Source organism: Protopterus annectens, chromosome 12.part0 (genome assembly GCF_019279795.1).
Source record: "Protopterus annectens isolate FY-2018-M chromosome 12.part0, PAN1.0, whole genome shotgun sequence".
Classification (NCBI taxonomy): Eukaryota; Metazoa; Chordata; order Ceratodontiformes; family Protopteridae; genus Protopterus; species Protopterus annectens.
In genome coordinates, this window is record NC_056746.1 from 1511014300 (window position 1) to 1511028279 (window position 13980).

The 13980-nt window shown below is 36.2% G+C and overlaps 1 protein-coding gene across 1 annotated transcript in view; it reads left to right on the forward strand.

Moving 5' to 3' along the window:
• The window catches only part of SPHK1 (sphingosine kinase 1), a 648446-nt gene that overhangs the window by 492576 nt on the left and 141890 nt on the right, over positions 1-13980 (forward strand). Inside the window, exon 4 of the mRNA XM_044090480.1 lies at positions 4172-4287. Coding sequence (XP_043946415.1) covers positions 4172-4287 — 116 coding nt within the window. The remainder of the gene's footprint in view (positions 1-4171; positions 4288-13980) is intronic.

Genomic DNA, 13980 nt, shown 5'->3' on the forward strand with positions numbered 1-13980 from the left:
TTTGAGCCTGTTTTCAATACATCAGACATTTATAAGTGTAAGTTCTTGCTGGAGAGCGTCTTTGTCAGAGGAGGATTTGACAATCACTACAGACTTGATTAACTGTAGTATTTTCCTTTTAGTCTTTAGGTCACAGAAGTAAATACCAAGCAAAAGCAGTCACAGCACTGAGCCTTGTAGAACACCACTGGTTCACCTGTGACCTGCACCTTGTGTGTTCTGTCATTTAACCAATTTCCTAGCCATCGTACCGCATTGAGATATATTTGTGACATAATGAGTAGAAGTGACTATGGTTGATTGTAGTAAAGAGCTGGGTACAGTAGTAAATAAGAATATGTGGTTCAGTGATGATGATGTTATAGGAGTAAGGCCATGAAGAGAGTGGGTGTGTGCTTTATACAAACATGTGAGTACTAGGTCACCCAGCTCACTTATGAACTTGCATATCTCTTATGTAAGACCTATCATCAAGTATAATTCACCACCTTCCCTTATCCTAAAGGAAACTTGTTATCCTTAGAATATGGTCAAAGAAAATTTACTGAAAGTATAAGTTTGCAAAGGTATGTCCTATTATAAAGGACTATTTTTTTGGTCTCTCTTCCACTACATACAGTTATGTAAGGCATTTATTGACAGGTTCATAAGCATATACTAGGCTAGTGTTCACAATGATCTTTATAAGCCTAGCTGTGCAGTCCACCCAATTGTGTCCCTATGTGTCATGGACATTTATTAAGAGGGGATATGTTTTTTAGGAAGTTTCTAGAGGTTATGTGGGAACGTATGTTGGTTTGGGAATTACTGGTCTGTCAGAGTCATGGGGCCAGACTTAGGGTGAACTTCTGATTTCCCATACATTGGTCAAGTTTCCTCTTAAATAGAGTTAGGAATGAACACTGCTTCACATGGATGGGGACCCTGTTTGAGAGCATGTGGATCCTCTGAGGTACATATCTGTCTCACCAACATGTCTTATTTATGTCACAGGCAAAACTTAAATCCTAGAATCTAGTGGTTCTAATACTGTTCATTTTGCAAATGTGCAAAAGGTCCACCAGGGCTGGATCCGAGGATGTCTTGTATGCCAGGCATAGATCATTTCTCAGTAACCTGTAGAGGACAGAGTGCAGAGATAAGGCTTTAAGGCGATCTGTATAGGATAATGTGTTTATACCCTACTGTTAAGGAACCTTTGTTGATGTAACAACTGTTGCATATGTCTGGTCAGGTACATGCCAAAGGGGGCATTATACTCAATGGTGGCTCTGATAAGGGCTTTATAAAGTGGCACTATGACTTCCTTGCACCTGAATACCATGCCCTTACTTATAAGTTATGAGACATAGAATGATTTTATTACTACCTTGGCCACATGTTTGTCAAGGCTAGATTACTGTCTGCATATATTCCCAGATCCTGGATTACTGGGTCAACTCTTAGGGATGTCTTATTGATAGAGTAATTAGTTTGGGTGGTAGTTTTATCAAAATGAGCTGTAATGCATTTCTTGTCATTGAGTTTTAGACTGTGACTTTGGCATCAGTCATTTTTATGTGTTAAACCCTCTTGTAAGATGTTTGTGTCATGGGGAACCTATGAGCTGTGAGGTATCCCACTAATGACCAGTCTCCTACTAATGGTGGTATCACCAATCCTGACTTCCAGGTAACTGTCTGTGAGCCAGGTAACAATCCAGCAAGTTATGTAGGTGAGTTTGTCAATTATACCAAGTTGGCTATTATATTGAACACATTAGCCAGGTACAGGTTGCTGATACACACTGATTTCCCCTCATCTCTTGTCTTGGTGACCATCTCAAAGATGTCTACCAGGTTTAGTAGACATGACCTTCCCTTGTCAAAGCCAAACTGGGTTGGGTCCAGTGTCTGAAGATTGCCTGTGTTTTTGTTGAATATTTCCATTGTAATTCATTTCATGGCTTTGCATATTAGATTAGTCAGATTAATAGGTCTGTAGTTTCCAGGGTCAGTGGATGGATAACCTCTGCAGTCCCATTCTAAAGGAGCAAAGCCTGTTTTGAGGCTATACTTGAAAACTGATTCAAGTGGTTTCAAACTATTTAGGAAACATCCTGTCATATTATCAGGGCCCACTGAGACCGTTTTTTTTTGGCCTTAGCAAGCACTGCCAGGACCTACTCCCTGCTAATAGTTGTGGGGATTATGCAAGCAGGTATTTCATGGGGAGGCAGATGATAGTGAGGCATGAAGTATGAGCTGAATTTGTCAGCTGTGAGTTTAGCTGTGTCACGCTGCTCACTGAAGGTGGCACCACTGACCACCAGTTCACCACACTGGTGTGTGCTACATATGAGGTTTAAGACATAACTGTAGAAGGTCTCCTGGTTATCTTTAACCTGTGAGACTGTCTTGATCTCATAATTTGCCTTGTTGGACTTTATTAGTCATTTTAGTTTCCTATATAGTTTAATTAGAGAGCTGCTGTCATTGTGGGAGTTGCACTTCCTGATTTTAGCCATGATTTTTTTTTTCATTTTGTTACATACCCTCTTAAGGTTAGGATTCCACCAGTGTGGTTTGTTTTTATATTTTGTATTGGGGTTACGTCTAGCATGTACAGCAGCTTCTGTACAGCCATTTATCTAGTTGTATGGGGGTCTCTGTGAATCAATTCCTCACAGGTTGCTGTGAACTCAGGGTTGGAAGTAGCATTAAATTTTGACTTACTGTCAAAGTAGCTTGCTTTGGAATATTTCCTTAATGTTACAAGGTTTGCTGGGGATACCAAGTTGATTTTTATTTCGAAGGAGACAGCTTTGTGGTCCGACCTCATAAGTGAAGACATGACACTGGTGGGGTGTAGCATTCTCCCATACTGATGAGTGCCAGGTCTAGTATACTTGAAGCTCTGGAGGTTGTGCGCACTACATGGTCAAGGGTATTTGGGTTGGGTTAATAGTCCAGAAATCATTGTGCCTGTGAGTATGAGCCAGTGTATGTTTCCCTGTCTATAGAGGGTAGTTAAAGTCTTCTATGAATAGGATATTTGATTTAATGGTTAGTGTCTCCAGTAGATCTAGGTACAAGCTATGAGATTCCGGGGACATACAGTGTGACTTATAGTTTGATACTATGTGATATGATGTGATATGATATGATATGGGACTTTGTCTATAGTGATTTGCATGTGGATAAATTCCAGAACATCATCCTGTTTAACCAATTGTAGAGTTATGCTTGTTGCTAATATAGTAGATTGAGACTCCTCCATTTTTGTTTGTCACTGTCTGTGAGCTGATGGTCTAAATGTGTGGAAGGCACTGAAGCCTTGCACTACCAGAGTACTTTCTGCAGATTTAAACCATATCCTGCTAACGGCACAGATGTCTATATTCTCCGGTGTGAGGAAAGCTTGTCAGGTGTGGAGTATCTTGTTTAGGCTCCAAGTACTGAGCAGTAACAACTTTGGGTTTCTTTGGGTTTTATTTGCTCTGTTGGTAGGTTTGTCAGTTTGGCATTTATGTGAAACTAAATGTTACATATAAAATTCAAAGTTTTAATACTGTTAACAGACATAATTTTATCTGCACCTCACTGGCTAGATAATGAACTAAACTGCCTGCTCCAAGCTGTAGTGTACTGTGATATACAGACTCCATGAATTCTTAAGAATGCTCTTGACTCCTGGGTTGGGCATCATGTGTTTAGTATATATACTGGGAAGTATGTGTTCTGATATGGCCTTTTTGGCCTGAACTCATGTCATCACCAAACTGTCAAACTATACTTAGTCCCTTGTGCTGCACACATATGAGTTTACTGATGGTTTTTAAGGTAAGTGGAACTTTTAAGACAATGCATGCAGATGACGACTGCTGACTAGAGATTATAAGAAAGCAACACAGTTTAACAGTTTGGTACTCAAGCAGAGCAATAAAACTGCTCAACATGCAATATACAGATTAGGGATAGCCATATTCTTGTCTGCACTGAAGTCACACTTTGGAAGTGTGGTTCTGTTCTCACTTGGAAAAATAAATACAGGGATGTGGAATAATTTTGCTGAGAAGAGTGTAATTACTCAAAAGAGAAAGAAAAGCAATGAATAATGTTGTGCCTTCTGATATGTGTAATCTATTATCTTAACATGTTGACTTTAAACTGATTCTGTTTTGCTCCTGCAGGTACTGAATGGAATAATGAAGCGGCCTGACTGGGAAACCACGATTAAGAAGCCACTAGGTATCCTTCCAGGGGGCTCAGGGAATGCACTAGCAGCATCTATCAATCATTATTCTGGGTAAGCTGTTCCTTTCCATAGACGAGGTGCCTGACATCCTTTAACCAAACAACTGTCCTTGTGAAAAAACTTATGAGAACTTGATAATTGAAGAGTGAGTTAAGTATGTGTGTGTGTGTGTGTGTGTGTGTGTATATATATATATATATATATATATATATATATATATATATATATATATATATATATATATATATATATATATATATATAATATATATGAGTCTACTTCTTTTCGTTGAAAACTCATTTCACTGAATTTCATTTAACCTAACCCAAATCGCTGAAAGCTCAAATTACTGAAAACTCATTTCAGCTAATCTGATTTCACTGAAGTGAAGTACTGGCACTGTGTAGAGTAGTGTAAGGCAAGTAAAAGGTATATGCCCTTTTCCCCACTGTAGTGTGATCCTGGAGTTAGTATATATAGTTAGGGGGGGCACCGCCTCCCCACATTGGGGGGGTGCGAGGGGCTTAGCCCCCCACCTAGTTTGGGTTTAAATTGCCTTCTGGAAAGAGTTAGTCATTAGTGTTCTAAGTGTGCATGTCTGTAGTTTAACATGTATTGTTTTGAAATTCAGCATTATAAACGTTCGGTGAAATATAATGTAAACACAAACTAGGTGGGGGGTTGTGCCCCCCACACCCACTGATTTAGGGGGCCGTGCCCCCCACACCCCCCTAACTATATATGCTAACTCCAGGATCACACTACAGTGGGGAAAAGGGCATATACCTTTTACTTGCCTTACACTACTCTACACAGTGCCAGTACTTCAGTGAAATGAATTTTCAGTAATTTGAGTTTCAGTGATTTGGGTTAGGCGAAATGAAATTCAGTGACATGAGTTTTCAATGAAAAGAAGTAGACCCATATATATATATATATATATATATATATATATATATATATATATATATATATATATATATATATATATCAAGTGTGTGTGTGAGTATTTTTATCATTGTAATGATACGGACAGTAGTAGCAGTTTATCAGTAGGTGTATTGTTTTTCATCATGACAATTTAGTTGCTGATCTTTACATGTACTCTGGAAGCAAACTGTGTACTAAAATCATGCAATGCAACTATGGAAAGAAAAAAATATGGCTAATATTGTAACATAAATTTACTATGATACATAAAAAATTCAAGATAAAGCAGATTTTCAGACAATATTAGATACTAATGACAAATATGAATATTCAGTGAATACAACACAAAGGGTTACAAACCACTTTATTATTTGCTCAAGAGATGAGCCTTGGCATCCATGTTGAGAACACATACTGGATTATGATCAATGAGACAGACCCAGTCTTAACTATGTGTAGTGCATGGAGTCTTATTTAACCCATGTTCTATCAGTTAAAAAAGAAAAGAAAAAAAAAACATGACAAAGAAAATAGTTAACGCTACTACCCAAAGGTTCAGTTCGTAAAGTGAAAAGACAAATGGTATATAAACTGGAGACAGACCACCACGATGTAGTAAAATACAAACCAAATTTATTGAAACAGATGAGCGCTTTCGCGTACTCCCAAGGTACGCTTCTTCAGATATACTTTCATTACTAAAATATTAGCTTTATATACATTCAAAATCATTGGTAGCCTAAAGCATCAGTCAATTAATCAATCAATTAAATCAATTAAATCATCGTTCTGGAATTAAACGTGTATCTTAACAATTTAAAGCCAAACTGATTTAAATTTCAAATGCAGCTTCAGTTAAGGTCAAACACTACAATCAATTAAATCAATTAAATCATCGTTCTGGAATTAAACGTGTATCTTAACAATTTAAAACCAAATTGATTTAAATTTCAAATACAGCTTCAGTTAAGGTCAAACACTTCAACATCCAGACCACTCTATTTTAATACATTTTGTTAGCTGCCTTGAAACTTTTATATATGAAATATGATGTTAAAAATATAAGTAAATACATAAAAGAGCAAAGAGAAAAATAATTATTAAAATAATTATTAAAAAGTATGTAAAAAGTGTTCTAGAAAATGTGTTCTAAAAAATGTGCATTCCAAAACTGCAACAAATGTGTCCAAAAATTCATTTAAATGTACATGCTTCAAGCAAAGGTTTTATACTGATGAACTGACTGAGACCGGGGTCTTGATGTGCTCTTAATTTTAGAATCCATTTTAGTTCACTTTAATGTGATTCCCTGTGGCATGAGGGTGTTATGCATGCCTTCCTATGGTGAGAGCCACCCAGAACTACTAAAAAGATGGCAAAAACTGAATATTGAACTCCGCAATAATTATATAAAACTGTTACTTGATTACTTCTTACCAGTTGAGAGAGAATTAAATCTGAAAGTAGAGACTTTGAACAAAGATCTACAGGACAGATTTAAAGGGGTAATATATGAGAGAAAGCTTGAGAATTTATACTGTCAAGTCGCTGCTTACAGCGACAAGTTACAACAGACTAAACATCGTAAACTTCAGCGAGATCATCAAGATTTTGCCATGGGTCAGGTCTTTGTATGGCTGAGATATGAGAACAGTAAAAATGTCATGCCACATAACCAAAATCCATCTGCTATTGAGCACACTGAACCATCAATACAACACGCTGATTCCCCTTTAAGTGCTACAACGGCAACAAATACTATGGAACGCGTGATGACATCACAGTCAGATATAGCAGATTCATTAGTGAGTACAAGGATAGGCACACCTCCGCCTAATCAACAAGCGATGGTGACGAGACAGAGAACGAACGATATGGGAGCTAAACCGAAGACCTCTAATGGCAGTATCGAACGTTTTTTGCCATTTCCCGTCCAGTTGTGGATGACTTCGAGAAGCAGGTCCAACAGTCGTGGCCGCAGGAAGAGGAAATACTCAGGCGAGAATTTCGAACGAAGAAGACGAATGAAAGACCTGGTCTTTAATTTTTCCAGGTTTGAACTTTCTCTTACTGACTCTCTATTGTTAAATAAAGGATTAACGTATATTCCTTCTCAAACTAGTAATCTGAGTGAAGTACTAATGGATTTGAGACTTTTTGCACGCTCTTTGGCTCTGAAATTACTCTTTTCTGCAAGTGAAAAAGATAATTATAAAGAGAATGTCAATTATGGTTTTAAAAGAAAGAGCAATTTTATACCTGTGTTACCTTCTAATGTAGAGTGTTTGTGAAGATGTGTGAAAATGATTTTTATACCTATTTTTTAGGACCTGAACATAAGTCCATGTTCTATAATATTAGCAAAAATGAATGGAATTCTGTACATGCTCTAAGCGACAATGTTGAGCTGATGATAAAACATGCAGATAAGGGGGGGGGATTGTATTGCTGAATACAAAAGATTATATTGACACAATGTATGAAATGCTAGAAGATGCTGAGACCTGCATGGAAATTAATTATGATAAATGAGATACATAATGATCTATATGATTTTCTTATGTGTAGACAAATTGATTATGAACTATATTTGCACTTTTTAGTAGAACATCTATGTATACCTTATATAAAGGGCTTACCCAAAGTACATAAAAACATCTTTCCGTTGCCAATGCAACCGATAGTAGTAGGCAACAGATGGGTAACAGAAACAATTTCTTTGTTTTTGGAAAAGAAACTGAGCCCTTTGATTCAGGAGATACCTTCTATATTAAGGGATACATATCAACTTCTTGACACATTGAATTCATTATTCAGAAATGGTTTACCTGAAACTTGTTTGCTAGTTACATTGGATGTTAACAATTTATTTACTTCCATCCCGAACAGTTATGGTTTGGAAGCGATCAGGGAAATATTAAATGGCAATACAAATTTTACCACTGATGAACAAATATTACTCAGTGCTTTGTTAGATATGGTTCTATCCAATAATGTATTTACATTTAATAATAGACTTTATTTGCAGAGATGGGGGGTAGCCATGGGGACCCCATGTGCAAATACATATGCCAATTTGGTTGTATATCATTGGGAAAAATAATTTATTTTTAATAGCATATATTTTACTAAGATATTATTATACAAAAGGTTTGTAGATGATATACTACTTTTTTGGAATGGGACTTTAGATGATTTAACTGAATTAATTCAGTACTTAGAATCCACCACTGAGTTTTTTAGATTTACTATGGAATGTTCTAATGTTACCATAAATTTTCTAGATATTACCATCACAAAAGATACTTTGGGCCATTTAAGCACATCCTTATATAGAAAATCTTGTTGGAAAAACACCTTACTTCATTTTAATAGCATGCACCCGAGATTTACATTTCATAACATTGTTAAGAGTCAGTTTATTAGGCTTACTAGACTCTGTCAAGATCCTTTGACATTAAAAGAACAAGTAGATTTATTAGAAGTTTTATTTTTAGAAAGGGAATATAACCATGAGATAGTTACAGCCAACAAGAACGTAATATTTAATGATAAGTCAGAGGCTAGCCAATTGAACTTTAGACATCAAAAAAGATCTGGTAAAGCCATTAAAGAATCCAAGGTGACCTTTATTACTAGATTTACTAATGACAGTAAAGCTATAATCAGGATTATATCTGATAATTGGCATATACTTACAATTGATACAGATATAAAGAAGATAATAGGAACTAGACCAAGTTTCACTTATAGAAATAGTAAGAACTTAAAAAGGTTACTTTGCATTGAACATAATTATCCAGAAGTTAAGCATTCTAGATTACTTAATAAGTTTGGCACTTTTGCTTGTGGCAAATGTAACATGTTATATGATCTCGAAGGAACAAATCTTTGTACATCCTATCTTGAAATATAAATTTGAACCCAGGTTTTTTGCTTCTTGCAATGACATGAACCTTATATATTTGGCAAACTGTGGACAATGTCATGCTTTTTATATAGGCATGACCACTAGGAGACTAAAAGATAGGATATATAATCATATCTACGACATCAAGAAATTAGATCAGAGAAATGCCCTAGCAAAACATTCCATGTCTCACAAAGGTCATAACTTTAAATTTAGGGTACTTCAAATAATACCCCCTAACAAGAGAAGGGGTAATAACTTTAATGATTTAGAAAGTATAGAACTAAAATGGATTCTAAAATTAAGAGCACATCAAGACACTGGTCTCAATCAGTTCATCAGTATAAAACCTTTGCTTGAAGCACGTAAATTTAAATGAATTTTCGGACACATTTGTTGCAGTTTTGAATGCACATTTTTTAGAACACATTTTCTAGAACACTTTTTACATACTTTTTAATAATTATTTTAATAATTATTTTTCTCTTTGCTCTATTATGTATTTACTTATATTTTTAACATCATATTTCATATATAAAAGTTTCAAGGCAGCTAACAAAATGTATTAAAATAGAGTGGTCTGGATGTTGAAGTGTTTGACCTTAACTGAAGCTGTATTTGAAATTTAAATCAATTTGGTTTTAAATTGTTAAGATACATGTTTAATTCCAGAACGATGATTTAATTGATTTAATTGATTGTAGTGTTTGACCTTAACTGAAGCTGCATTTGAAATTTAAATCAGTTTGGCTTTAAATTGTTAAGATACACATTTAATTCCAGAACGATGATTTAATTTATTTTAATTGATTGATTAATTGACTGATGCTTTAGGCTACCAATGATTTTGACTGTATATAAAGCTAATATTTTAGTAATGAAAGTAGATCTGAAGAAGCGTACCTTGGGAGTACGCGAAAGCGCTCATCTGTTTCAATAAATTTGGTTTGTATTTTACTACATCGTGGTGGTCTGTCTCCGGTTTATATACCAAAAAAAAAACATGATATGTTTCACTGGCTTTGAAAGCCAGTGAAGCCAGTAAAGCACTTAACGATCGCTGTCACATACACATCAACTAAAGAAAAAAAATCAGGGACAGTTTTTAAGTAATGCCCTAATTTAAATTAAACTTTCACCGATATATGAAGAAAGATTCAGGGGCCTACACTAGTATGCTAGATATTTTATCAAAAAATATGATTCTACTTTGAGGCATTTCTCCTTACATTCAAGTGCAGTAACCTAGAGTTACATCTAAGACCATACAAGCGTGATGTCAGGCACACCTTCTCAAACAAAATATACATTTTGCCAGATTTGTCTGAATCATTTTGAGATGATCCCCTTTTATCAGAAGTCCATTTTGGCAAATGCAGTTTGACCACATACAGGCAATGCAGCTGAGCAGAAATGGGGATCCTTTTAATGTGAAAAACAATAGTTACTTTTTTAAAGTTAGACAGGACAAGTGTTTTCAGTGACTGTTTGGGACCAACAAGTTAGAATATATTCCTGTGAATGTCATTGTCTCACTTTACTGACAATCAAACATTAGATGCATATACAGACAATTATTTTTTGGGAGGGTTGGGGTAAGTTGGCATGTTGCCACATCTGGCAGCATTAGTTGTCACATCTGGCAGCATCAGGCTGAAATATGTTTTTGTGTTCTAATTGTTTTTCAGGCTAGTCCTAGTGTAGCATCAGAGTGGTACACAGAAAGTGCTTGTATTTTCTTGGGAGAGGTGAGGAAGCATGCTGTATTCAGGTTACACAGCATTGTGAAATAACTCCCCAAATCAGTTTACATTTTGTGAATTATGTGACATTTGGGAACTCTTTGACAGTTTACATGGATGAGTTGTTTTGTTTATCGATGAGTCTGTAGGTGTTAGTGTCATTCAAAGCAGTAAGCTTGACATGCCAAAAAACTGTCTTGCCATTAGCTTGTCTGGCAGTGTTTGGATTCTTTTTTTGGAATATAATAACTAAATACTAAATCTAACCCCTTTTCATTTTATATGCAACTGAGCTGGGCAGTAATGAATTTGATATATTATACTTCATCATCTTTTAACAATCAAGGCATGCATTTTCTAATGCAGAATTTACAGCATCTGAGTTTGTGCTGTATCAATGTGTCCTTCATTATCTGGGATCTGGGTTGATCATGGGTACTGGTCTGTGTGCCTGTTCTGCTGGTGCTTGTAAAGGGGTTACAGCCAGCGTGCTGAGGGAGAGAATTCTCATAGTGCAACTTATCATAAGGATTTGACAAGCCTTGTCAGATTTACATTGCAAGGCACCTACAAATTCATGCATTCATAATTCCACATTTTTACAACACATACAAGCATACATTCAATTACTTTGTAGCCTCAGCTGTAGTTATGTTGTAAACCTCCTCAGATGATGTCTGGGGCCCTCTGACAGGATGCATTAAATGTTACCCAGCATCACCCAAAAGATAACTATAAGAGACAGTGCCAGTTTCAAAGCATGCTACAGAGCACCACTGTACCAGGCATAGGCGTTGTCACTTCCCTTATGATGTTTGGCACAAATATCCATTATTTATCCCATGTAGGCATGCACCACTTGAATGTTCATGGAATGACAACCATGTCTAGGTGTATATGTCATCTGGACCAGGGACATGGATAGCCTTGTGGGTGTCATGCATGGTCCCTGTTTTGCCTTGCAGATTCAAAATCACAGAATATACACCTCACTGAGGTTTATTTTGCCTGTGCCTAGGGTTAGTAATATAGGTTTCTGCATGTAGCATCAAAAACAGCTAGAGAATCCAGCTGCCTGAGGAATATAATACCACAGTGGTACCTCCAGTGGGCACCTGAAATGAGCCATCAGCCAAAATAGTAACAGCCATTATGCTCCATGTTTACATAAGTATAGACTGCCTTATACTAGTCCTGTATCCCTCAACACAGGTCTCATAGAAGGTTGTGAAAGCCACAAACAAAAATAACTCAAAAAGTGATATAAAATTGTTTAATATCAAAGCTTTCAAGATAAAACTTTTCCTTGTAGCATAAAACGCACATTAAAAACATTCCTTTATATACATCATTAATACCATTGATAACCAATCAGACCACAGCCAGAATAAAATTCAGTCAAGTAATAATTACAATTTTAGCAATTATACAATTAAACAACTCATGGATAGAGAGATCTTTTTTTAAGAACAGGTTTCAAACTCACTGTTTCATTTAACTCTGGATATGCATCTGCATGAAAGTAATTAATTCATTCCTACTCAATATTCTCGGTATTCAAAACAATGTAACCCCCCCCCAACCAGGATTTCTTTCTACAGCTCTGATCACCCTAAACTTAAAACGATGCAGTCCTTGTACATTCATAATTGCTAAAGCATTACTTTCAACTTTCCTACAAATGTCAGACAAGTGTTGAGTTATTTGTTCTTTTAACATTCTATTGGTCTTACCGACATAGAATGAAGAACAGTTTTCACAAGTGGCTAAATACACTACATTTTTAGTCTTACAAGTAGCAAATGTTTGAAAATAAAAAAATCCGTTTAATGATTGGGTGTACAAATATTTTACTCTTATCTATATACTAACAAAACTGACATGCATGTTTGTGGTTTTGCCTTTTGGAAATTTTTGGAATTCTTTGCCAGATGTTTCCAGTTTCTTGTGAATCAGTTGCACTGCTCTTACATGTGAAGGAATTGTACTGCACTCCCAGAAAAAGCACCTCCAGATAAATCTGTGGCACACAGCTGATGGTTCCACTGCTGCCTGGGCACTAAGAAATCCCATGTTTCCGATACTTGCAGGACTGCAGTCTGTTCATAAGGTTGAGGCATGTATATCACTACATTTCTATTACTAGCCGATTCACACACTTATACGTCTTGGTAAGTAATGTAAGTTGGCTGTCATCTCCACTCTGAGTTTTAGACTGCTGCATGTGGCACATGTAATTCACCTGTATATATACAGGAAGCACTTTTATGCAGTTGCTTACCATATGTCATACTGCAATGTGCCGTGGCTGTTTATGAAATGGGACACAATTTGGTGTGTGGGATTCCCAACACACACCTGTTTTTAGGTATTGCACATTCTGTTTATGAATGCTGGTGCTGGGCAGTAAAATTCCACAGTCTCATACAGAACTGAGAGTGTTCATAGCTTAGATTACTACAAACATCTTGTTGTGTCTTTCAGCTTTTCCCGGTTAGGGGTCGCCACAGTGGAACTCCGGTCCGCTAATGATTGGCAGTAGATTTTTACGTGCCGAGTTGCCAGCTCTGACGCACAACCTTCAATGAAGGTACGCCCATTCATGCATGTCTCCACACAGAAGATGCTCTAGCTGAGAATCGAAAAGGACAACATCTTACTGTGAGGCGACAAAGATACCGCAGCACCACCACCACACTACATTACTACAAACATCTAATGAAGTTTAAAACAGCATAATCTGAAAAGCAGCCCAACAAATGATGAATGGAAAGTACACAGTGACATGCCATTTGCTGTGTTTCAGATTCTGAATTATTTATTATTTATTTGTTTGTTTTTGTTGACCGGGAAAGTCTGATTGAGCAGACAACATTTTCAGCAGAGGCCCAGGGAGAAACAAATGAATTTCAGACAGTTCTCATGAAAAAACAAACATAATTATAGGAATATGTAGTAAAGTATTTACATCAACAGTGATAAGTCTATACAGTTCTTGTAGCTCTAAAATCTTTCAAAAAGTAACTAGATTGATAATGCAGATGGGAAAATTTGTTGTAAAGAAGTTCAGTGTTCTTAAATTCACTAAAGAAAGGTTTGCAATGAGTTCAAGATACATAAGGTAAGTTATACAATTATGTAGGAAGGGAGATTTTTAATATT